This window comes from Carcharhinus amblyrhynchos, chromosome 3 (genome assembly GCF_965287045.1).
Source record: "Carcharhinus amblyrhynchos chromosome 3, sCarAmb.v2.hapA, whole genome shotgun sequence".
Classification (NCBI taxonomy): Eukaryota; Metazoa; Chordata; class Chondrichthyes; order Carcharhiniformes; family Carcharhinidae; genus Carcharhinus; species Carcharhinus amblyrhynchos.
In genome coordinates this window covers 64,891,656-64,918,755 of record NC_137326.1, presented here as the reverse complement: position 1 = coordinate 64,918,755, position 27,100 = coordinate 64,891,656, and the positions used below count along the sequence as shown (strand labels likewise).

General features: G+C 44.3%; 1 protein-coding gene across 1 annotated transcript in view; it reads right to left on the bottom strand.

Annotated features, from left to right (window-relative positions):
• Window positions 1-23,976, bottom strand: part of LOC145341391 (FYVE, RhoGEF and PH domain-containing protein 5-like) — a 103,719-nt gene extending 79,743 nt beyond the window's left edge. Inside the window, exons 1-7 of the mRNA XM_080186331.1 lie at window positions 22,237-23,976; window positions 13,482-13,596; window positions 11,786-11,844; window positions 11,650-11,680; window positions 10,903-11,054; window positions 4,375-4,534; window positions 3,111-3,198 (exon numbers count right to left, since the gene is read on the bottom strand). Of these exons, the coding sequence (XP_080042457.1) occupies window positions 3,111-3,198; window positions 4,375-4,534; window positions 10,903-11,054; window positions 11,650-11,680; window positions 11,786-11,844; window positions 13,482-13,596; window positions 22,237-23,954 (2,323 nt within the window). The 5' untranslated portion in view covers window positions 23,955-23,976. The remainder of the gene's footprint in view (window positions 1-3,110; window positions 3,199-4,374; window positions 4,535-10,902; window positions 11,055-11,649; window positions 11,681-11,785; window positions 11,845-13,481; window positions 13,597-22,236) is intronic.
• Between the last annotated feature and the right edge of the window lie 3,124 nt (window positions 23,977-27,100).

Here is a 27,100-nt window from a genome sequence, read left to right as displayed (position 1 = left end):
TTTGTTCTCACTGGAGTGACGGAGTTTGAGGGGAGACCTGATAGAAGTCTACAAGATTATGAGGGGCATGGACAGGGTGGATAGTCAGAAGCCTTTTCCCGGGATGGAAGAGTCAATTACTAGGGGGCATAAGTTTAAGGTGTGAGGCACAAGGTTTAAGGGAGATATATGAGGCAAGTCTTTTACACTGAGGGTGGTGGCTGCCTGGAACTCACTGCCAGGAGAGGTAGTGGAAGCAGATATGACAGTGAGTTTTAAGGGTCTTCTGGACAAATACATGAATAAGATGGGAGTAGAGGGATATGGTCCCCCAGAAGGATTGGGAGATGTAGTTCAGGTGAGCAGCATGGTTAGTACAGATTTGATGGGCCGAAGGTCCGGTTTCTGCACTGTAATTTTCTTTGTTCTTTGTTCCTGGAATAGCCAGGTTTTCCATCACTCTCATGATCACTTTCCCAGTCTTGATTGGACTTTCTAGCCTTATTTTACACACAGGAATACTACTCCTCCCTCCATTTATTCCACAGATTACCACTCTCCGAAGGAGCGCAACTACTTTCATCTCACTGTTGGAGGCAGACTAGCTCCCGTATCTCTCAATATTTTAACTTCTTTATCCTCTCCTCCTGTTCCACCCGAGTAAATCTTACCGTGCAGGTGAAGTCTTTGAAAAGATCGGGTGCTATCTTATTATCCAGCTTGTGCCTAAGCTGTGCATGCTCCTTCAGCTTCTCTCAGGATTTCTTTCACTGTCTTAACCAATTCCACTGGTTGAGCCTCTTATACCACATCCCTTTTCCCATCTTAAGCCATCAGCACCGTGTGTCCCATCTTACTAAGGTGAAAGCATCTGAGGTCCTTAACCACTTTTCTACCCCCTTGGGTATCCTTTTTCACATGTGGTAAACTGTTCCCCTTATGATCTACTTTTTGTTTTGCATTGAAGGGTTTCCCTCTCTCCCAATTTCTATCCCTCGCAGAATAAAATTGCTGACAGAAGCTAGATTTTAATTTATACACTAATGCGTATTCAACTAGCATCTCTGCAGCTCTTCTCGCTGTCTTCCTGTTCCTCAGCATGAGTTCTTATCACTTCTAAATGTGAGCTTTTAAACTCCTCCAGTAGAATAGTTTCTTTGATAGCCTCATATGTCTTTACTATCTTTAATGCTCTCACCTATCTATCAAAGTTGTTCAGCTTAATTCTTTCAAACTCAATATATGCCTGACCTGGTTCCTTCCTTATATTTCTGAACCATTGTCTTTATACTTCTAGTACCAATTTGTAAGCACTCAAAACAACCTTCTTCACTCTTCATATTTTCCTGCCACCTCCTCTGACAGTGCTGCAAACACTAGTAGCCCTGCCTATCAAATTGGTCTGAATCAGCATTACCCACACCTCCTCTGACCAGTTCATCTGTGTAGTCAATTTCTCAAAGGAGATGAAAAAGGTTTGAGAGTCTTTTTTTAATCAAATTTTGGTAATGTTTGGATATATCTGTATATATCCTTACCGGGCGGTTGGCTACAATGAGTTTGCTCATTATCAATTCTATCTGGTACTCTTCCTTCTGTCATTTGAAGTCTTTTTGCTTCAGATTCCAACTTCATCTTTTCTAACTCAAACAACCTTTCTTTTTCCCTTTCTTCTATTAGGGCCTTCCTCTTTCTTTCCTTCTCTCTCTTTTTCCCTTTCTCTTCCTTCTAACTCCAGCCTTATAAGGCTATTTTCTAACTCCAACTGTCTCAGTTGCAATTTAATGTTTTCTAACTCCACTGCACCTGACAGTTTCTCTGATGTACCTAAATGCTTGGCTAATTCCATTACAATTTCAGCTTTCTTATTATCACTGGTTCAACTCAATATTAGCCTGTTTGCTCATTCTGTAAGTGTCACCTTTTACAGTTTCTCTGAAGTTTCTTGGCAAATTTGGGAAGCATGTTCAACACCAGAAGTTCTTTAACAATGTTAAGGCCATTTCCTCACTTAGTTTTATATAAAGATTTAGGACTGTTCAGATTCTGGACCCGAGCCGCCAATCTGTTACAATGCAGAGGTTGCTCTCCCTTTCAGAACTAATGCCGAATCCCCCAAATAGGAATATCTTGTCTCGTAATCTGTTAAAAGTGTGTGGGAAGGTGAACTGTCATTCAGAAACGTTTCGTGATTAAATAACAGAAATACCCGACATTCACTTCAAGATGAACACTTCACAATTTATTTATTTCACTAATGGGGAACTTTAACTAAACAAGTAACATACCAAATAAAATAAAATTCTACTGGAATGCTGTTCAAATAAATACAACATCTAGCCATTAACAAAAAGTAATAATAGAACTTATTCACTTTCAAAAAAATACACAACCAGGTTTTGTGTCTTTCGGAAGCTTCTGGACTTTTTCAGTTGATTTCTTTGTAAATTCTTTTTGATTTGGTTCCTTTCGCTGGTTAAATGGTGTGTTCTCTTGAGATAGATAAATCTGGCAGGGTGGAGAGAGGTGGCAATTGCTATCTCCTTGCACTCTCTTTTATACCTGTGGTGGCCTATCAATTTTCCTACAATAGGATTAGTCTGGTTTTGTCAACAGCATCAAATTCAAATCTCATAAATTCTTTGTAGCTGAGTGTCTGCTTTAAATCGCTTGGGCAAAATTGTCAAGACAACTGTTTGACTTTTTGATACAAATGTTTCAGCTTGGACTTTGGACGTACTTTGCATTTTAAACCTCCAACCACTGAAACAAAACGCCAGCTTTTAAAGGGGCCACACAAAGTTTTTTCCTCTCTAGCAATTTTTCTTTTACAATTCTTTACATCTTTATCAACATTAACATCATCACATTCCAACTTCACAAACTTAACTTCGCAACAAGTTTATAAAGTTGCAAGTTCACACATGGGGTACACTAGGAACGCCTGTGGGCAGGGCACAAGTCAACAGTCAAAGATTACACATGTACCAGCTTCCTTTACATTAGATTGTTCTGCATATTCACCTGATTATTTCAGTGTTTCATTGATTACTTGGTTAATGGATGCACAATGGGATATTTCTGTCCCATTGCAAAGTGAGAGTGAAAAAGAGAAAAAGTCTGTTACTTACCCATCAGGTAGAGGTGGTATTGAGGAACTCGCTGCAGCATCTTAAAAAGACACTGCTTTACGCTCAGCTTGTTAGACCCAGGGTACACCTAAACACCATTGCAGAGGATGAGAAAGCCAAATTAAAATCATTAAAAAACACTATTCGAAGATATTCTTTCAGAATGCAGAAATAGGGAAAATACCAGTTAATAAAAACAACACAGCAATACAGTGGCACAAACACAGATCTGCGTAAACAAAGCAACACAAATGCAGACCCACAGAAATACAGTGACACAAATGCAGACCCGCAGAAACACTGCAATACAAAAACGGATCCATAGAAACACTGCAACACAAACTCAGACCCGTAGAAACACAACACAAACACAGACCTGCAGAAACACAGCAACACAAATGCAGACCCGTAGAAACATAACACAAACACAGACCTGCAGAAACACAGCAACTCAAATGCAGACCCACAGAAACACACCAACACAAAAGCAGACTCATAGAAACACACCAGCAGAAATACAGCAACATAAACACAGATCTGCAGAAACACAATACAAACACAGCCACAGCGATGCAAACACAGACCTGCAAAAACACAGCAATACAAACACAGCCACACAGAAACACAGCAATGCAAACACAGACCCACAGAAACACTACAATACAAACACAGACCCACAGAAACACAGCAACATAAATACAGACCCACAGAAATACAGAAACACATCAATGCAAACACACCCACAGAAACACAGCAACACAAACACAAACCTGTAGAGACACAGCAACACAAACACAGACCCACGGAAACATAGCAATGCAAACGCAGACCCACCGAAACACTGCAACACAAACACAGACCCACAGAAACACAAAGACTGAATCCCCTCCCCATCCCACCCAGCCAACACTCTTCATTTCGAACCTGCCCCCTTTTCAGCCCCAGTGCCATTCACTTTCAAACTTTAAGTCTCAAACTACGAGAAATAGATGATTTGTTAGAAGAATAAACTGTAAAGTGATGTTGCTAAGAGGGTGAAAAGAACTCGCACACGTCATTCTGAATTCAATGTCAGTATCAGCCGTCCTATTTGCTTGAAGTAATAGTGGGAATGAGAGTGTAAATGGAGCTCATTTAAGTAAGGAAAGAGCAGTGGGATAAGTAAATGTCATTAACGATCAGAAAGGACGTTACAAGTATTGGAGATTTGATTGAATTGTGAGCCGTGTCTCACTCCCTTGAGGTACATTCGGTAGAACATTACCTCAGAATCCAGCAGCATTGTGGGAAGCTCTGGAGACTTGCTAGACGATTGGTCCAGGACAACGAGGTTACTTTCAAACTGCTGAATATATCTGGTGTACACACTCAGCTTGGGTCCTTGTGCTAAGATCACAGAAGCCAACCTTGGACCAGTCTGCTCCCTGATAACAGAAAAGGATGGAGACAGTCAAATGGTGCAAACATTACTCATCAGTCACCATCCAAACACAGCTGCTTCCCACCCAGCCAACATACATTCAGAAAGACACGCCCTCAACCCTCTTGGCAATCTGCAGCCAGCCAACACATTTTAATGACCTTCTCCCCAATTCCCAGTGGGCCAACACTCTTCAATCACCTTCTCCCCAATCCCCAGTGAGCCAACACTCTTCAATCACCTTCTCCCCAGTCCCCAGTGGGCCAACACTCTTCAATCACCTTCTCCCCAATCCCCAGTGAGCCAACACTCTTCAATCACCTTCTCCCCAATCCCTAGTGAGCCAACACTCTTCAATCACCTTCTCCCCAGTCCCCAGTGAGCCAACACTCTTCAATCACCTTCTCCCCAATCCCTAGTGAGCCAACACTCTTCAATCACCTTCTCCCCAATCCCCAGTGAGCCAACACTCTTCAATCACCTTCTCCCCAATCCCCAGTGAGCCAACACTCTTCAATCACCTTCTCCCCAATCCCTAGTGAGCCAACACTCTTCAATCACCTTCTCCCCAATCCCTAGTGAGCCAACACTCTTCAATCACCTTCTCCCCAGTCCCCAGTGAGCCAACACTCTTCAATCACCTTCTCCCCAATCCCCAGTGAGCCAACACTCTTCAATCACCTTCTCCCCAGTCCCCAGTGAGCCAACACTCTTCAATCACCTTCCCTCCAATCTCCATGAGCCAACACTCTTCAATCACCTTCTCCCCAATCCCTAGTGAGCCAACACTCTTCAATCACCTTCTCTCCAATCTCCATGAGCCAACACTCTTCAATCACCTTCTCTCCAATCCCCAGTGAGCCAACACTCTTCAATCACCTTCTCCCCAATCCCCAGTGAGCCATCACTCTTCAATCATCTTCTCCCCAATCTCCATGAGCCAACACCGTGATCAAGGAGAAAATAGCGAGGCATCTTGAGGAGAATTGTTTGACAGAGCAGATGCAGCACGATTTCGTTAAGGGGAAGTCATGTCTGACGAATTTATTGGAGTTCTATGAGGATGTGTCTAGGGCGGTGTTTAGAGGAAAGTCGGTGGATGTGGTGTTTCTTGATTTTCAGAAGGCTTTTGATAAGGTGCCTCACAAGAGGTTATTACAGAAGGTAAGGGGGCATGGAGTTGGGGGTAGGGTGTTAGCGTGGATAGAGGATTGGCTGTCAAATAGGAGGCAGAGAGTCAGGGTCAATGGGTGCTATTCGGATTGGTGACTAGTGGAGTGCCCCAGGGGTCGGTGCTGGGGCCTCAGCTATTTACCATTTATATAGACGATCTGGAGGAGGGAACCAAGTGTATGGTGTCGAAATTTGCTGATGACACCAAGATTGGCGGAACGGCAAATTGTGCGGAGGGTGTGGAGAGTCTGCAGAAGGATCTAGATAGGCTGGGCGAATGGGCCAGGAAATGGCAAATGGAATTTAATGTTGGCAAATGTGAGGTTGTCCACTTTGGTAGGAATAATGGTAGGAAGGACTATTACTTACATGGCGAAAAACTGCAGCATGTGACGGTGCAGAGGGACCTCGGGGTCCTTGTGCATGAGTCGCAAAAACCCAGCCTGCAGGTGCAGCAGGTGGTCAGGAAGGCAAATGGGATGCTGGCCTTCATAGCGAGGGGGATTGAATATAAAAGTAGGGAGGTCTTGCTGCAGCTGTATAGGGCACTGGTGAGGCCGCAGCTGGAGTACTGTGTGCAGTTTTGGTCGCCGCACTTACGCAAGGATATTTTGGCCTTGGAGGGAGTGCAGAGGAGGTTTACTAGGCTGATACCGGAGTTGAGGGGGTTGAACTATGAGGAGAGGCTGAATAAACAAGGCTTGTACTCGTTAGAGTTTAGAAGAATGAGGGGAGATCTCATTGAGACATATATGATGATGAATGGGATGGATAGGATAGAGGTGGAGAGGCTCTTCCCGCTCAGAAAGGACAGTAGGACTAGAGGGCACAGCCTCAAGATAAAGGGGGGGCGGTTTAGAACGGAGTTGAGGAGGAACTTCTTCACTCAACGGGTGGTGAATCTCTGGAATTCTCTGCCCGTTGAAGTGGTGGAGGCTGCCTCGCTAAATATTTTTAAGATGTGGGTTGATAGGTTTTTGATAGGCAAGGGGATTAAGGGTTATGGAGAGAGGGCAGGAATGTGGAACTGAGACACAACAGATCAGCCATGATCTTATTGAATGGTGGGGCAGGCTCGAGGGGCTAGATGGCCTGCTCCTGCTCCTATTTCTTATGTTCTAACACTCTTCAATCACCTTCTCCCCAATCCCCAGTGAGCCAACACGCTTCAATCACCTTCTCTCCAATCTCCATGAGCCATGTTACGACGCTTTTGAGAAGTCACACTGAATCCCCCAAAGAAGAGTACCTCACTTTGTAATCTGTTAAATGTGTTTGGGAAAGTGTTAATTGTTCTTCATTAGCAGAAAGACCTGACTCTCAGAAAGACCTAACTCTCAGTGAATAATTAACAAGTCTGTGGAATTTGGTACCACAGCAAGTAGTTGAGGCCAAAACATTGTATGTTTTCAAGAAGCAGTTATATATGGGACGATGGGGAATAAGAGATATGGGGTGAAGGCAAGATCAGGCTATTGAGTTGCATGATTAGCCATGATCGTAATGAATGCTGGAGCAGGCTCAAAGGGCAAATGGCCACTTCCTGCTTCTATTATCTCTGTTTCTATGTTTATGACAATATCTACCACTAAAGGCACACTAATCCTATTTTCCTGCACATGTACCATATCCTTGAATTTTAAAAAAAATTTCAAGCGCTCATCCAAATATTCTTTTAAAGATTGTAAGGATCCCAGCCTCGACTGCCTTTCGAGGCAGTGAATTCCAGATTCCCAACACCCTCTGAGTGAAAAAGCTTTTTCTCAAATCCGTTTGAGTCTCTTGCCCCTTATCCTAAAACTCTGCCCCCTCGTGATTGACCCCTCAACCAAGTGGAACAACTGCTCCCTTCTCACACTATCCATATCCCTCATAATCTTACACACTTCAATCATGTTCCCCCCTTAGCCTTCTCTGCTCTAGAGAAAACAATCCAAGCCTATCCAGTCTGTCCTTATTGCTCAAATGCCCCATCCCAGGCAACATCCTGGTGAAGCTCCCCTGTACCCACTCGAGTGCAACACATCTTTCCTATAATGGTTATAGAACATAGAACATTACAGCGCAGAACAGGCCCTTCGGCCCACGATGTTGCGCCGACCAATTAAGAAAAAAGCAATGACCCTCTAACCTAAACCAATCCCTTTCCATCCATAAACCTATCCACGGATCTCTTAAACGCCCCCAAACTAGGCGCATTTACAACTGCAGCAGGCAGGGCATTCCATTCCCCCACCACCCTCTGGGTAAAGAACCTACCTCTGACATCCGTCCTATAACTACTACCCCTTAATTTAAAGCTATGTCCCCTCGTGCTAGCTTTCTCCATCCGAGGAAAAAGGCTATCACTGTCCACCCTATCTAAACCTCTAATCATCTTATATGTTTCAATAAGATCCCCTCTTAGTCGCTTTCTTTCCAACGAAAACAAACCCAAATCCCTCAGTCTCTCCTCATAGGACCTCCCCTCCATACCAGGCAACATCCTGGTAAACCTCCTCTGCACCCTCTCCAACGCCTCCACATCCTTCCTATAATGTGGGGACCAGAACTGTACACAATACTCTAAGTGCGGCCGCACCAGAGTTTTGTACAGTTGCAACATGACGCTGCGGCTCTTAAATTCAATCCCCCTACCAATAAACGCCAAGACACCGTATGCCTTCCTAACAACCTTATCGACTTGATTTCCAACTTTCAGGGATCTATGCACATATACATCTAGATCCCTCTGTTCGTCAACACTATTCAGAGTCCTACTGTTAGCCCTATATTCTACACATCTGTTATTCCTGCCAAAGTGAATTACCTCACACTTTTCCGCATTAAACTCCATCTGCCACCTCTCGGCCCAGCTCTGCAACTTGTCCAAGTCTCTCTGTAAACTATGATACCCCTCTTCACTATCTACCACTCCTCCAACTTTGGTGTCATCAGCAAATTTACTAATCCATCCTTCTATATCCTCATCCAGATCATTTATAAGAATTACAAACAGCAGTGGCCCCAAAACAGATCCCTGAGGCACACCACTTGTAACCGAACTCCATGACGAATACTTTCCATCAACCACCACCCTCTGTCTTCTATCAGTTAGCCAATTCATGATCCAATTAACTAAATCACCCTCAATCCCATACATCTGCATTTTCTGCAGAAGCCTTCCATGGTGAACCTTATCAAACACCTTACTAAAGTCCTTATGTACCACGTCAACTGCCTTACCCCCATCCACCTCTTTGGTCACTTTTTCAAAAAACTCAATAAGGTTAGTAAGGCACGACCTACCCTTCACAAAACTGTGCTGACTATCTCCAATCAATTCATTACTCTCTAAATAACTATAAATCCTATCCCTAATAATTTTTTTCTAATACTTTGCCCACAATAGTTTGGGTTCTGCCAAACTGCACACACTATTCCAGCCAACGCTTTGTACAACTCCAGCATTACCTCCTTGCTCTTAAACTCTGTACTATGACTGATGAAAGTAAGTGTCCCATACGCCTTAACTATCCTATTGACGTGATCTGCTGGCTTCAAGGATCTGTTAATAATTACCCCAAGATCCCTCTGAGCTTCCCAGTGTCCTATTCATTAATAAGCCCCAGTCTTGTTTCTTCTTCCAAAGTGCATTGCCTCACACTTACCAGGGTAACATACCATCTGCCACTGCTCTACTCACCTGACCAATCCATCTATATCTTCCTGTAACCTATGACCTTCTTCTTCACTGTTAACCTAGACAAATCTTGGTGTCATCTGCAAACTTGCAGAACAACAGCATAGTGATTAGCATTGCTGCCACCCAGCTCCAGGGACCTGGGTTCAATTCTGGCCTCAGGAAACTGAAGTTTGCATGTTCTCCCCATGTCTGTGTGGGTTTCCTCCAGGTGCTCCAGTTTCCTCCTACAGTCCAAAGATGTGCAGGTTAGATTAATTGGCCATACTAAATTGACTCAGTGTCAGGGGGATTAGCAGGGTAAATACGTGGGGTGATGGGGATAGGCCTGGATGGGATTGTCGTTAGTACAGGCTCAATGGGCCAAATGGCCTCCTTCTGTACTGTCAATGTTGAGGACTTTGAGGGCAAATCCCTCTTGATTGTAAACCTCTGTGTCATATCTGTGCTGGGCCTGTCCAGCCAGCACAAAGAACAAAACAGCATACAAAACATACAAAACCATGTTGTCTATCACTAATGAGACTATTCTGTTCTAATTGTGTATAGATCCTATCTCTAAGAATCTTCTCCAACAATTTCCCCACCACGGACATCAAGCTCACTGGCCAATAGTTACCCAGGTTATCCTTGCTACCCTTCTTAAATAGCAGGACCACATTTGCTATCCTCCAATCCTCTGGGACCTCACCTGTGTCCAATGAAGAAACAAAGATTTCAGTTAGAAGCCTGGTCTTCCTTAATGCTTCCTAAAACACCTAACACTTCCTCACTTGTAATTGTGATTTGTTCTAACAGATCTACATATCCCTCTGAAACATTACCAATCAACGTGTCCCTTTCCTTTGTGAATACCGATGCAAAGTGCTCATTTAGGATTTCACCTACCTCCTTGGGTCCTAAGTATAATTCCCCTCCTTTGTTCATGAGACTCTTTCTCTGACAATCCTCTTGTTCCTAATGTATGTATAAAATGCATAGGACAAGGCAGGACAAAAATGTAGGACAGGACATACCCGGGAATATGAACAGAGACTAAATTGATTAGGACTATATTCACTGGAATTTAGAAGAGTGAGAGGGGATCTCATGCAAACTTATAATATTCTATTAGACAGGGTAAATTCAGAAAGAACTTTCCCAACAGTGGGGGAATCCAGAACTAGGGGTCAAATCCCCAGGGCTATGTGATGGGGGTGAGGGAATGGGCTGTGTGACAGGGGGGGAATGGACTGTGTGATGGGGGGGGGAATGGGCCATGTGACCGGAGGAGGGGGCCACGTAATACAGGGTTATCTCCCAGACTGAGTGTAACTGTAATGCGAGACTCCATGTGCTTCGATCAGGACTAAGTTTTGTTCTGGGCACTATAATTAATCTTGCTATGTAAAACCCTCATGTCTGGCAAACAGCTTTCCATAAAATGCAAGATCTTTTCCTAATACATTTCCAAGTTTTTTGCCTTGCTGGCTGATTTGAAGTAGGTATTGAGAATGTCCATAGGGTTGTTGAGGTACCATTGGGCGATGCTTTGCTCCAGGTCCCTCAGTATTTGCTGGTGAAGCTCATACAGTTGGCTGATATCACACAGTATATGAGTGACTCCTTCCTGCTCCGTCACTGGGCATGTTTCACTCCCAATAGCATTCACAGCTGCTTCTCTGAAATCCTGTTGGAAGAACAATCACCCAAATCTTAGTGTATAAACTCTGAAACAAAGCTATCTTCAAACTAATACAGACATATTCAGAGTGAGATAGTGAGAGGCTGAAGTAAAGCAAGATGAGAAACAACTCATCTAATATTTAAAGAGAGAGGAGGGATTAGTAATAAAATCTTGAGAATGGTTTCTTGTTCAAAGTCCTTTATTAAACAATTCATTCCCATTCACTTTTGGCTGAATTTTATTCACTTCAGAACACTATGGGAGCGTACATTAATCACTGACGTCTTCCACAGCTACCTATGTCCAACCCCTTACCAACCCTGACCCCTCACTTTCCCCCTGACCTTGCCTGACTCCTTCACCACCAAATTGTTCCTCTCCTAACCCCACTCCCTGCAAACAAACCAGCTAGGACTTGGGAGGGGATGTGTGAGCAGGAGATGGCAAGGTGCTTGTGGTGAGGAGTCAGGAGCTGGGGAGTGAGAGTCAGGAGCTGGGGGGAGATCAGGAGTGATACACTCTGATCAAGGTGTGTTCCATACTTTTATAATGCACATGGCAGTGCAAACAAAGCAGTTAAAAACAAGCTGCTACTCACTGTGTGTAGAAACCTCAGGACACTCACATACCTGTGGGAAGTAGACAGAAAGTAACAGACTGATTTGTTACAAGTTTGTGTCAGTGTGTCAAAGGAACATCTCAAAAGAAGATTTTAAACAAAATTTTGCACTTACGCTCTTTCTGAATTTGTCATTACTTTTGCAATGTGATAGGCTTCAAGCCCTATGTCACCCTGCAATAGGAGTATATATTGTTACTTCACTCTCCAGAATTGTAAACTGATCACATGTCCATAACAATATGGAAACAGGTAGAGACCATTCCTTCTTCAAATCGCTCCCATTATTCACTGTGATTACTCATTGTCTTATTCACTGGTTGGTGCAGACTCGATGGACCAAAAGACCTCTATATGCACTGTGGGGTTTCTATGATTGAACTCTACACAATCATCTTTGTCCTCTATCACTATCATTTTGCTCCATCTCCCCTTTCTCCCCCTTTTCAACAAGATATAACCTATCATATTTCTACCACTCTCTGAGGTAGTGATACCAGATTTAAAATTAACAATTGACCTACCTTCAATTGCCATTTTTGGAAGAGTTATAAAGCTCCATCAGCCTTCACAGTTTCCTGACTGTGCTCCCATGCACTCAACACCACCCTCTCCAACCCCAAGCAGTGGTAAGAATTTCCCCATTTTCCCTGGACCAAAATATCTTTCCTCAGATGTGACACCCAGAACTTCTCACAGAAACTCCAGCAGTGATGGAACCAGGGCTTCATATGTCTGAAGGACAATGACTTATATTCTAGCCTCTAGTTAATAGGCCAGCTTTCCGTTTGCCTTTTTGATTATTTCTTGTACTTGTTCCAGACATTTGTACTTGTTCCAGACATCTGTGTACCTGGACCCCAAGTCTCTTTGATCCTCCAGTGTTTTTGGTTTGTCACCAGTTTGAAAGTTCTATTTTGTTCAGATCCAGAATGAGCTCTGAAATCCATTTGCCACTTTGCCCATTCACTTAAACAATTAATATTTCTTTGTAAATTTATACTTCCATCTTCACAGCTTACAATGTCACCTAAGGATCTGTTATTGGCAAATAATTATCTCCACTGTTCATAAAAACGGTGAACAATTGAAACTCAAATACAGGTTCTTGCCTGGATGCCATGAGTCACATCCAGCCTAATAGAAGACGTGCCTGTTATCCCTTCTAACCTTATCCACTCAGCTAACTTCTCAAAGAATCTGCCTTCATTTTGATGGGATTAAACTTTAGCTAAGTCTCTTTTACGGGGAAGTTTACTGAGTGCCTTCTGGAAATACATAATAAATAACATCTATAAACATTCTGCTCTCTGTCTGTAATGTTCTTCACCTCTTCAACAATTCAGTCAGGTCTATCAGGCATGACAACTCTCTCTGAAGAACTGGAAATTTCAGCTATTTTTCCTTTCAATACATACACTAGAAATTTCCCAACAACAAATGTTAGACTGTTTGGTCTATAATTGCCTAGTTTCCAGCACAATGATGTACAATTTTCCATTCAAAAGGAATGTTTTCCAAATTTACAAATCTTTAGGTGATTACAGTTAGTGTATCTGCCATGTTCTCGCCTGCTTCGTTTAAAACCCTCAAATTGGAGTCATTTTCTCCTGGGGATTGCTCTTTGGTATCATTATTTTATTTTATTCACACTGTTATTTTGCTTTCATTAATTTTGGTAAATCACAAACCCTACATCATTACTTGATTCCTTGGAATATCCTTCTCTACAGCTATGAATACTGACAACCTAGACCAATCAGAGATGATAGCCCGTCTGGACAAATCCCAACAAATCAAATGAGATGTACCTGTTGAGCCAGGCCTTTGTCGATATCCTCAGACTCGGAACTGTTTCCAACATCTTCATCAGATACAACCTCTTCTCCACTGGGTGAACATACCGTCAGACTCTCACTGTCAACACTGTAACAACAAGTACTCCTTTTAATGTTTACAGATTTTGATCCATATCCACATTCTCTCATAGCGTGCTGCTTGTTAGGGTCGCTGTGAGAACACAAAGTAAATTGTCAGCATCAGAGTCTAGAAGAGAGATGGGGTGAATATATAAAACCGGGTAGGGAACAGTGAATAGAAAAGAGGGCTGGACATAGAGTCATAGAGGTTTACAGCATGGAAACAGGCCCTTCGGCCCAAGTTGTCCATGCTGCCCTTTTTTTTAAAACCTCTAAACTAATCCTAATTGTCCGCATTTGGGGTTCACTAACAATACTGAGAGACAGAGGCTGAATGGAAAATGACAAGGTGGATGTTGGTTATATAATGGAGAGAGATTTGGAGAATGGTTATAATCCATGACATTACTACTATTCAATTTAAACAATGGTGCACTCTTAAAAGTGCAGTGGAAGGTACGACTATATCTATCACAAGGGAACAATATTCTGTCTAAATGAGAGATTAATCACAGAACAAATATGGGTTAAATATCAAATTGAAGCTAGAAATCATTATCCAAATCTAATCGAGGGATCACATCAAAGCAGACTCACCATTTAAAAACTTTGGTTATAAGAGCAGGGAATTCTGCAGCAAGTAACTCACCAAAGCCTGTACATCAACTACAAGACACATTTCAGGAGTGTGATGGAATACTCTCCTCTTGCCTGGATGAATGCAGCTTCAACAAGACACAAGAAGCTCAACACCAGTAGAGGGGTGCTTTTATGAATGGAAAGCTGTGACTAGCAGTGTTCCGCAGGGATCAGTTCTGGGACCTTTGTTGTTTGTAGTAAATGATTTGGAGGAAAATGAAGCTGATCTGATTAGTAAGATTGCAGATGACATAAAAATTGGTGGAGTTGCGGACAGTGAATAGGATTGTCAGAGGATGCAGCAAGGTGTGGATGTGGTTGCAGTGACGGAGACTTGGTTAAAAGAAGGACAGGACTGGCAGCTGAATATTCTGGGATATAAGTGTTTTAGGCGTGACAGAGAAGGGGCTAGAAGAGGTGGGGGAGTAGCCTTACTGGTTAGGGAGCATATTACAGCAGTACAGAGGGTGGACAATTTAGAAGGGTTGTGTAACGAGTCACTGTGGGTGGAGCTCAGAAACAGGAAGGGTGCAGTCACTATGCTGGGGGTATACTACAGGCCTCCCAACAGCCCAAGGGAAGTTGAGGAACGGATATGTAAGGAGATTCTGGACAGGTGCAAAAAAAATAAGGTTGTTGCAGCGGGAGACTTTAATTTCCCTGGTGTGGACTGGAAATCCCTTAGGGCTGGGGGATTGGATGGGGAGGAATTTATAAAATGTGTACAGGAAGGTTCTTTGGAACAGTATGTTGATAGTCCAACTAGACAGGAGGCTGTACTGGACCTAATACTGGGGAATGAGCCCGGTCAGGTCATCAAAGTTTCAGTAGGGGAACATGTGGCAAATAGTGACCACAATTCTGTAAACTTTACGATAGTAATGGGAAAAGAGGAGTTTTGTCCTATGGATAAGGTGCTGAATTGGGAGAAGGCTAACTACATCAGATTAGGCAGGATTTGGTGACTGTTGATAGGGAGAGGCTGTTCAAGGGTAAATCCCACATCTGGCATGTGGGAGTCTTTTAAGGAGCAGTTGATAGGGCTGGGGGACAGGTATGTGCCTATGAAAAGGAAGAACAGGAAGGGTAGGATTCAAGAGCCGTGGATAACCAGGGAAATTGTGGGTCTAATCAAAAAGAAAAAAATGGGCACATGTGAGGCCCAGGCAGCTAAAAACAGATGGAGCACTGCAGGAATACAGAGAAAGTAGAAAAGAGCTCAAACAGGAAATTAGAAGGGCAAAAAGGGGTCACGAAATGTCGTCGGCAGACAGGATTAAGGAGAATCCTAAGGCATTTTATACATATATTAGGAGCAAGAGAGTTGTCAGGGAAAGGATCGGACCTCTCAGGATCAAAGAAGGGGAATTATGCTTAGAACCCAAAGAAGTAGGTGAGATCCTAAATGAATACTTTGCATCAGTATTCACAAAGGAAAGGGACAAGTTGACTGGTAGGGTCTCAGAGAGATGTGTTGACCTGTTAGAAAAAAATCTCAATTACAAGGGAGGAAGTGTTAGGTTTTTTAGGAAACATTAAGACAGACAAATCCCCAGGGCCTGATGGCATCTATCCTAGACTGCTCAGGGAGACAAGGGATGAAATTGCTGGGCCTCTAACAGAAATTTTTGTCTCTTCACTGAACACAGGTGAGGTCCCAGAGGATTGGAGGATAGCAAATGTGGTCTTGCTATTTAAGAAGGGTAGCAAGGATAACCCGGGTAATTATTGGCCAGTGAGCTTGATGTCCGTGGTAGGGAAATTGTTGGAGGAGATTCTCAGAGATAGGATCTATATGCATTTAGAACAGAATAATCTCATTAGTGATAGAAAACATGGTTTTGTACGAGGGAGGTCATGCCTCACAAATTTGGTTGAGTTTTTTGAGGAGGTGACAAAAATGACTGACGAGAGAAGGGCCGTGGATGTCGTCTATATCGATTTTAGTATAACATTTGATAAGGTCCCTCATGGCAGGCTGGTTCAAAAGGTTAAATCTCATGGGATAAAAAGGTGAGCTAGCTAGATGGGTGGAGAACTGGCTTGGCCATAGAAGACAGGATAGCAGTGGAGGGGTCTTTTTCTGGTTGGAGGTCTGTGACTAGTGGTGCTCCACAGGGCTTTGTACTGGGACCTCTGCTGTTTGCGGATGATACAAAGATTGCTGGACTTGAAGATAGTGATGAACATTGTCAGATATAGATAGGCTGGAAAATTGGGCGGAGAAATGGCAGATGGAATTTAATCCAGATGAATCCGAAGTGATGCATTTCGGTATATCTAATGTAGGGAGGAGCTATACAATAAATGGCAGAACCATCAGGAGTATAGACACACAGAGGGACCTGGGTGTGCAAGTCCACAGATTCCTAAAGGTGGCAGCATAGGTGGAGAGGGTGGTGAAGAAGACCTTTATTGGACAGGGCATAGAATATAAAAGTTGGCATATGATGTTGCAGCTGTATAGAACGTTGGTTAGGCCACATTTGGAATACTGCATCCAGTTCTGGTTGCCACACTACCAGAAGGACGTGGAGGCTTTGGAGAGAGTGCAGAAAAGGTTTACCAGGATGTTGGCTGGTGTGGAGGGTCTTAGTTATGAAGAGAGATTGGGCAAACTGGAGTTGTTCTCTCTGGAAATTCGGAGGATGAGGGGTGACCTAATAGAGGTGTATAAAATTGTGAAGGGCATAGATAGAGTGAACAGTGGGAAACTTCTTCCCAGGTCGGAGATGACAAACACAAGGGGTCACAGGTTCAAGGTGAGGGGAGCAAGGTTCAACACAGATGTCAGGGGGGTGTATTTTACACAGAGGGTGGTGGTGGCCTGGAATGCGCTGCCAAGCAAGGTGGTTGAGGTGGACATGCTGGGATCGTTTAAGACTTATCTAGATAGCCACATGAACAGACTGGGAATAGAGGGATACAAACGAATAGTCTAGTTGGGCGCATGAGCGGCTTGGAGGGCCGAAGGGCCTGTTCTTGTGCTGTACTGTTCTTTGTTCTTGTATATAGACCGGTTGGAGACTTAGGTAGAGAAAAGACAGATGGATTTAGTCCAGACAAATTGGAAGGTCCAATGCATGTAGGAATTATACAGTAAATGGTAGAATCACAGGCCCCTCCAGGGCCCATTGAGTCTGCACCAACCACAATGCCGCCCAGGCCATACCCCCTTAACACCATGCATTTAACCTGGCTAGTCCCCTGAACACTAAGGGGCAACATAGCAAGGCCAATCCACCTAACCCGCACATCTTTGGAGTGTGGGAGGAAACCCACGCAGACATGGCAAGAATGTGTAAACTCTACACAGACCGTGACCCAAGCCAGGAATTGAACCAGGGTTCCTGGTGCTGTGAGGCAGCAGTGCTAACCACTGTGCTACCTTGCCGCCCGAGGGCCCTTAGGGGTATTGACAGGCAGAGAGATCTGGGTGTACATGTCCACCGATCACTGAAAGTGGCAATGCAGGTGGATAAGTTGTCAAGAAGGCATATGGTATGCTTGCCTTCATTGGTCAGGACATTGAGCATAAAAATTGACAGGTAACGTTGCAACTGTACAGAGCTTTATTTAGGTCTCATTTGGAATATTGTGTACAATTCTGGTCGCCGCACTACCAGAAGGATGTGGATGATTTGGAGAAGGTACAGAAGAAGATTACCAGGATGTTGCCTGGTCTGGAGGCTATTATCTTTGAGGAGAGGTTGGATAAACTCGGTTTGTTCTCACTGGAATGACAGAGGTTGAGGGGCAACTGATAGAAGTTTACAGGATTGTTAGTGACATGGACAGAGTGGACACTCAGATGCTCCTTCCTAGGTTAGAAAAGTCAAGTATTAGGGGGCATAGGTTTAAGATGCCTGGGGAAAAGTTTAGAAGAGATTTGCAAGGCAAGTTTTTTTCACACAGAGGGTGATGAATGTCTGGAACGCACTGCCTGGTGAGGTGGTGGGAGCAGGTATAATAGTGGCATTGAAGGGGCATATAGATGAATACATGAATAGGATGGGAATGAGGACATGGACTCTGTAAGTGTTAGTTTTAGTTTAGGCAGGCATCATGATTGGCATAGGCTTGGAAGGCCAAAGGACTGTCCTGTTCTTATACTTTGTACTTTCTTTACCATCCAGGACAAAGCTGCTCACTTGATTGCTACCACTTCCCTCCCTCCACCACCGCTGCTCAGTAGCAGCCGTGTATACTATTTACAGGATGCACTGCAGCAACTCACCAAGGCTCCATGGACAGCAACTTCTAAATCCATGACCACTACCATCTTGAAGGACAATAGCAGCACATACACAGGAACACCACTACCGTGGTTCTTCCCCTCCCAGTCACTCATCATTCCTTCACTGATACTAGGTCAAAACCCTGGAACTCCCTCCCTAAGAACACAGTGGGAGCTCCTATACCAGTGGGACTGCAGTAATCCAAGAAGGCAGCTCACCACCACCTTCTCAAAGGCATTTAGGGATGGAAAATAAATGCTGGCCTAACTACCGGTGCCCACATCCCATTAATGAATATGACCAGGTTTTCCAGTCTCACCCATGACAATACCCGCTGGCGGAAGGAATGGAAAATCCTGGGCAATGTTTGACACACATCAGTATCCAAATATAAACTACTGTTCATCCCAGAATTCAGCATAACTTTCAATAAGGAAGAATAAGAATATTCCGTGAACATTCAGTTTTAAATAATTGATGAAAATGATTCACTCAAAACTGTGTGTGGGGCGAATTTGAGAATATGAAAACACAAAGATGATACGCAATGACAGGAAAGTTCTCTGGATTGTTATTAACCTGTGGATGAATACATGGATCCTGCAGATTGAGATCATGCTAAAAAGGATTGCTTCTACCGAAGCAAAAAAACCTTTCTCAGGACACTGAAGAGATTTCAGTTTGACATTTTTCCTTCAATCTATGAAACTATGGTGAATGGATTAATTCTGAAAGTAAAGTGTTTTATTGTGTTGGAGGACGGAGCTTAATGCCAGGGCTTGTAGGGTGTGGATGGGGGCACGGCTTCTGGAACAATTACTGTTCATCACAACTTGCCATCTTATTTGACATAAAGAAGTCTGCCACAAACCACTAGCTTTTCAAAAGATGGCAAATCTCTAAACATGACTGTTATACTTCCTCATTAAGGTGGCATGGTGGCACAGTGGTTAGCGCTGCTGCCAGACAGCGCCAGGAACATGAGTTTGATTCCAGCCTTGGGGTCTGCGTGGAGTTTGCACATTCCCCCCCATGTCTGCATGGGTTTCCTCCAGGTGCTCTAGTTTCCTCCCACAATTAATGAATCAGATATTAATGAATGAATCAATCCCTCATGAACATGCCAGCTGACCTTGATTCATGGGTCTCAGTTACTAATGAAAGGTTCTGATATATCTTCCCAATTTGCTGATAGTACATCACAACTTCACCGGTTTAAGGGTAAGACTCACCACTGAATGAGTCAGACACTGATGAACGAGTCGGACTCCAGTGTATATGATTCTGACACTAACGAATGAATCAGTTACTGATGAATGATTCCAATCCAAATTAAATGATTCAGACACTAACTAACAGGGGGGATAAGAATGAACAATTAAATGTTAACGAACGAGTCAATATCAAATGAGCATGACCACAGAGACAATTGAATGGGTCAGAATGAATTAATGGTTAGACACGAAGAAACCAGTTAGCCACCAATGTATCAATAAGATACTAATGAATGAATCAATTTCTCATCAATGTCTTGTCAGATAATGGTGGGCAGCATGGTGGCACAGTGGTTAGCACTGCTGCCTCACAGCACCAGGTCTCTGGGTTCTATTCCAGGCTTGGGTCTCTGTCTGTGTTGAGTTTGCCCATTCTCCCCATGGATTTCTTCCGGGCGCTCCGGTTTCCTCCCAAAGTCCAAAGATGTGTGGATTAGGTGGATTTGCCACATTAAATTGCCCCTTGGTGTCAGGAAGATCGGTGGGGTAAATATATGGGGTTACAGGAGAGGGCCCAGGTGGGATTGTTGGTGCAGGATAAATGACTGAATGGCCTCCTACTGCACTAGAGGGATTCTATAATTCTATGAGATTGGATGCATCTGGCTTAGTTGTATTCATGTGTCACAACTAATAAATACATCAGTTACTCAGGAAAAGGGTCAGATATAAATAAACAACTTCTCAGATACTAATGAGTGACTAGATAGGTTCTAAGGAAGGAGACATGTACTAATGAACATCTCATTCATAGTTCAGATGCTAGTGCAAGAGTCATGTGCGCTTTAACTAATTGTCAAATATTAATTAGCAGGTGATAGGTACTACGGAACAAATCTGACACTGATGAATGAGTTAGAGACGAAAAGAAGGGTCAGCCATGAATAAACTTGTCAAATATTATTTAAATAGAAGACAGTTAATAAGGAATGTGTAATGAACACAGTAAGCGCTAATCATCATATGAACTAATTGTATGAGATATTAATGATCAACATTATTCAGATAGACATTAACAAATTGTTAGATACTGATTGTCGATGCAACAGTTACCAGACATAGGTCAGACATTATTGAACCGCTTATCAGATGTTTATGAACATAAGAACTAGGAGCAAAAGTAGGCCATCTGGTCCCTCGAGCCTGAATGGCCCATATCATCCACACTCAGATTTGTATTCTTTTCTACTGGTTTAATTAATTTGCATCTTTTAGTTTATCTTGACCTGCACAATTTCTGATTGTTACACCACACTGTTCCCTGCCCTTTCTACCTGATTAGCCCCTACCTCTTGTTTGAAGTCCTATTTCTCCCTCTTGCTGGAGCTCGTCCCAATAGGCTGATCCTTCATGTCCAGTGTCTCATCAAACAAACCCTTTTTCCTCATTTCACTCATAAATAGGCACCAAAATCATTAGTCTGGGCAAAGCTCATTAAATCAGACATCTGTAACTGAGAAAAGGGAGCGATCTACAGACAGAGGAACGAGCTGGACCGTGACGACTTGTAAAAACAATGACGTGTTAAATCTTCACACTAATTACATGCAGCAAGTGTAAAGCGATTGTGATTGGTGTATGTTAATTACATGTAATCGAACTTGGAACTATACTGTTTATGTAATTCTGCCTACGACACTCTGGCTAGTTGTGACTTCCAGGATCTGAGCTATAGAGCTTGATTAGGTAGTGAAGAGATTTTGCGGAGTGTTCGGTGAGGGGGAATCAGTTGGTCAGTGAGGGGGGGGGTCGGGTGATCAATGGTGGTTAATCAGTGTGGGAGATAGTCATTGGGTGTTGGTCAGTTGGGGTTAGTCAGTGAGGTGGGAGTCGGGTGCTCAGTGAGCGGGTGTTCATGAAGTAAGTTGGTGGGGGATAGGTACGTGGCAGGCATAATCAGGAGGGTGAGGGGGGCTGGGTACGCTGTTGGGGACAGGTAGTTGAGGGAAGACAAAATATTTGGGGAGTTAAGAGAGTGGTAAGCAGATGGCAAGGGTAGTTAGGAGATTCTGTGGGGAGGGTCAGGAGGACAGTTGGTGGGTCCCAGTGGAGGGTCAGGCGTCCCATGGGGTGTTGGGGTGGAATCAGCACTATAGTTACCCAGTGATTTGAACTCTTCCATGTATTTCTGGGTAAATGTTCCTGTAAAACAATCCGAAGACGGACTTTAATTAGGGTGTCAGTGGTTCACAGAGTAGGGGAGTTTCAGCTTCCTGTGTAAGTCTTACAGGGAGACCTCTGGTCCTGAGGTCAAATTTGACAGCAGCTACTCTGCTCCATGCCCCTAGCCATTCCTGCTCATTTTACCCCTTCATTCAGAACAGGATCACACACAATGTTGTCCAGAAAGATCACAAACAGTTGCCATTTAAAACTGAGTGTACAAAGGTTTTTCTGTAATTTTTGTTTTGACTACACTCAATCAGATTAGTGATCCTCTGGTCCTGGCTAGCTTTATCATGGTAACAATATTCTCAATCAGAGTGAATGTCTCACCTCTCGAGTTCCTGCTCAGTGGTCTGCCTGCTTTCAAGTGGAGCAAAGTTGCTCATGTCCACGTAACCATCATTCTCCGAGGCTGAAGTGAAAGCTCTGCGGGGGTCTTCAAAAAATTCAGCGACAGTTCCCGAATGACCATTCCATCTGGCTGGAATCTGGATATTTTCATAGTCTGAGCTGACAGCTGGAATGTTCTCATAATCAGATGTGTCAGTGTTGGGAAAGGAAATGGATCTGGGTTTGGTTAAAGGAAGTGATGTATATGAATGTCGAGACCTATCCTCAAAGGACTCGACCCTGGACACACTCCTGCTGAACGCTTTTGATTTTCCTTTCCTCTTACCATCCTTGTTTATTAAGAAGGTGGATGAAGAATCCAATATGCACATCTTTCCAGATCGTGCCTTTATCTGTGGGGAGTTACCCAAACTTCGCCCATCAAAATCCAAACCCCTGGTTGTATCTGAGGGGGTCTTGCAGACATTTACCTCAACTGTTATCTTATTTTCAACTTTCTTCTTAAGTGACAATTTAATTGGTAAAAAACGCTTAAAGGATGACTTCTTCTTTGCACTTTGCTTTAAATATTTGTCAGGAGACTCACTTTCTACCAAGAGTGATGGGGAACTCTTGGTGATGGGTTTTTTGGTGATGCTGGCGAGTTGGAATGGAGGGGGTATGTCCATCACTGCTGAGGGAGTTGAAGTATCAGACATTGCAAGTGGATTCTGTTTTAACACAACAGGAGGGAGAGGGAGATGACTTTCCTTTCTCATCAATCTGCTGTCATCTAAAAGTGGGGCATCTGTTTCCCTGCAATCAGAAATAGTCAGGTCACAGCTCTCCACAGAGTACGACCGTGGATAGAAAGTGTGGCGCCTATGATCTGCTGGAATCACCCTGGTCTTTTCACACACTTCACCATCCATTTTCACTGGCTTGCGGTCTCCCGTCGTTCTTCCGCGCAGCTTTGGCAGCGGAGATTCTGGGACACACTCTTCTGGGACAGTCGCAGGCACTTTTGAACTAAGAGATCTTGTTCTCATCCTCATATTATTCCAGTCGACAGTACCAGCTTTATCAGCTTCAACTTTACCAAACAATGCACTCACTCGTCTCAAATCAGCACTGGCTAAGGACACACTTGGTAATCTCTCGGTTTTCTCTGTCTGCCCAGTATTTTGCTCCAATAATGATCTGCACACTGCTCCACCGGAGACTGGCAGAGTACAGTTTGAGATGGTGCGTCTGACCTGCTCTGTAATATTATCATTACAGATATCCAAATGATTTCCCTTTCCAGAAAATTCATCTTCTTCTACAGTCACAGAGACAAGTGATAACCCCGTCGCTCCATCATTTTGGCCAAACTCCTCCTTTTCTTCACAATGACTACCTTTCAAAATCAACACCTTGGATGATCCTGTTAACTTCGTTCCAACAAGGCAATCCACTATGTCTGCCTCTTCCCCACATATCATATCCTCATCTGCCATGGTCCCATCTGTCCTGGCCTCATCTTGTTCTTTAGCAGTTTCATCTGCCTCAGCGCAGCCCCTATCTGACCCAGCCCCGTCTTCATCTGCCTCATCCTTGGCCCCATCTGACTTGTCCATATTGCCCTCATCCCCTGGTTCATCAGCCATCTCCCTCGGGCCATCTACCTCATCCCAGTATCTGTCTGGCTCCTGCCAGGTACCATCTGCCCTCTCCATGGCACTTTCTGTCTTCTCTCCAGCACCAGTCTCCATAAGTCCACCTGGCTCCCCCCCGGCACCGTCTGCCTCCTCCCCAGCACCGTCTCCTGTCTCAATGAGTCGGTCTGTCTCCTCCTCCCCAGCACTGTCTCCTGTCTCAATGAGTCGGTCTGTCTCCTCCTCCCCAGCACCGTCTCCCGTCTCAATGAGTTGGTCTGTCTCCTCCTCCCCAGCACTGTCTCCCGTCTCAATGAGTCGGTCTGTCTCCTCCTCCCCGGCACCGTCTGCCTCCTCCCCAGCACCGTCTCCTGTCTCAATGAGTCGGTCTGTCTCCTCCTCCCCAGCACTGTCTCCCGTCTCAATGAGTCGGTCTGTCTCCTCCTCCCCGGCACCGTCTGCCTCCTCCCCAGCACCGTCTCCCGTCTCAATGAGTCGGTCTGTCTCCTCCTCCCCAGCACCGTCTCCTGTCTCAATGAGTTGGTCTGTCTCCTCCTCCCCGGCACCGTCTGCCTCCTCCCCAGCACTGTCTCCCGTCTCAATGAGTCGGTCTGTCTCCTCCTCCCTGGCAACGTCCGCCTCCCCCCCGGCAACATCTACAGCCTCCATGAGTCTGTCTGCCTCCTCCACTATATCGTCTGCCTCCTTCCCAGTGCCGTCTACCTCCTGCCCGGTGCCATCTACCTCCTGCCCAGTGCCATCTACCTCCTGCCCAGTGCCATCTACCTCCTGCCCAGCACCCTCTGCCGAACCCCTGGCACTGTCTGTCTCCTCCCCGGCACCATCACCCATCTCCGTGAGTCTGTCTGCCTCCTCCTCCCCAGCACCGTCTGCCTCCTCCCCAGCACCGTCTGCCTCCTCCCCGGCACTGTCCACTACCTCCATGAGTCTGGCTGCCCCCTCTCCCTCGATGCCGCCTGGCCCCTCCCCGGGTCCGCCTGGCCCCTCTGCTGCACTGCTGAAGTTTTCTTCATTGCTGTGTTGGTGGTGATGAAAATGAGCTGTGTGGATATTTGACTGCGGCGTTCCTCGGAAGAAGCATCCATCCCAAGCAGCATCACCAAGAAGATTACCACCATAAGCTTCTTCACCATCTACGCTCAACATAACTGTTTGGTTTTCGAAGCATTGCAAGCCCAAATCAGAAAGATGCGTGTTTGGTAAGTCACTGTCTACTAACTGCACAAACACATCACACATCTGGCATTTGGAAGTCTGACTTTCTCTCAGAGAAGATTCATCATCTTCAGCAGCTATGGCAGCTCCAGTTCCTGGATAGTTTTTAGTGTTTTCCAAATCATCCAAAGGATCAGAAGTAGCGAGTTTGTCTACATTCAGAACCAGCAATGGATCAGGTAACAACTTTCCATTTGAACCCCTGTTTAAATGGTTTTTATGCAGAATCAGTTTGGCCTCTGGCTCCTGATTGTCTAAGTTTGGTTTTGGAGCAATTGGTGGCTTCATGCCCCTTGATGCCAGGGTTGGAATTGGAAGAGTTGGGGTCTGCGAAGGAATCCCTTTAGCCAGTGAGAGAGATTCATCCTGGAGCTTCGGTTTTGGTGCCAATGGTGGTTTTCTCATTTCTAGAATGATAAAAACTGAAATAAGCTACGAGAGAAATGCAGCACTTTGATAACGACCGGCCTCCTCCCTGGAACACAGCTCCTATAACGGAGCTAACTACACCTTCTGGAACTTCAATGTTATTCATGGTAAAATACAAATATATACAAATTTATGGTTTACAAAATTATGAATGGCATGGAGAGAGCAGATTGTCAGATGCTCTTTTGTAGGGTAGAAATATCAAGTACTGGGGGACATAGGTTTAAGGTACATGGGGAAAAATTTAGGGATGTGAAAGGCAAGTTGTTTTGTTTTTACACAGAGGGTGGTGAATGTCTGGAACGTGACTCCAGGGAGGTGGTGGGGCCAGAGTACATAAGCGGCATTTAAGGGGCAACTAGAAGAATGTATGGATAGGATGGAAATGCAAGGATACAGACTCTGTAAATGCATGTGATTTTAGTTTGGGCAGGCATCATGATCAGTGCAAGCTTGGAGGGCTGAAGGGCTTGTTTCTGTGTTCTTTGTTGAAATAGGAGCAGTAGTAGGCCACTTGATCTTGCTCTACCATAGAAAAGTTACAGCACAGAAGGAAGCATTTTGGCCATGTTGTCCATGCCAGCCCGAGGACACACAGGTGCCTTTTCTAATCCTACTGTACCGAGCCCAGAGCCCTTAAGGTGTACACGCAGCTATTTTTAAAAAGTGTTTAGGGTTAGTGCCTTCACTAGGAACTCAGGCAGCAAATTCTGTACACTCATTACTCTTTGCGTAAAACAATTCTTCTTCATGTCCCCCATACACCTTTGCCACTTATCTTAAATCTATACCTCTGGTTCTAGAGCTCTCCATCAAGGGAAACAATTTTACCTTGTCAACTCTATCTCTTCACCTCATAACTAATCTGAATAAAGCCTTAACTATAAATCATAGAATCTCTGTAGTGCAGGAGGTCTTTCGGCCCATTGAGCCTGCACCAAGACAATCCCACCTAGGCTCTATCCCCATAACCCCATGTATTTACCTTGATAATCCCCATGAAACTAAAGGGGCAATTTAGCATGACCAATCAACCTAATCCGCACATCTTTGGAGTGTGGGAGAAAACCAGAGCATCCAGAGGAAATCCACACAGACACGGAGAGAATGCGCAAACTCCATACAGTCACCTGAGACCAGATTCAAACTGGGTCCCTGGCGCAGTGTGGCAACAGTGTTAACCGCTGTACCACACAATGCTGCCCCTTTTTGATAATAGCTAATCTGATTCTAATTTCAACCCACATTCCTACCTATCCCTAATAATCTTTCAACCCCTTGTTAATTAAGAATTCATCAAGCTCTGCCTTAAAAATATTCAGAGAATTTGCTTTCACCGCCTTTCGTGGAAGGGAGTTCCAAAGACTCACGACCCTCTGAGAAAAAAATTCTTCTCATCTCTGTATTAAATGAGCAACCCCTTATTTTTAAACAGTGGCTCCTAGTTCTAGGTTCTCCAACAAGAGGAAACATTCTTTCCACATCCACATCCAGGATCTGAAAGGTTTCAATCAAGTCTCTTCTTATTCTTCTAAACTCAATAGAAGTGTAATCCCGCCAAC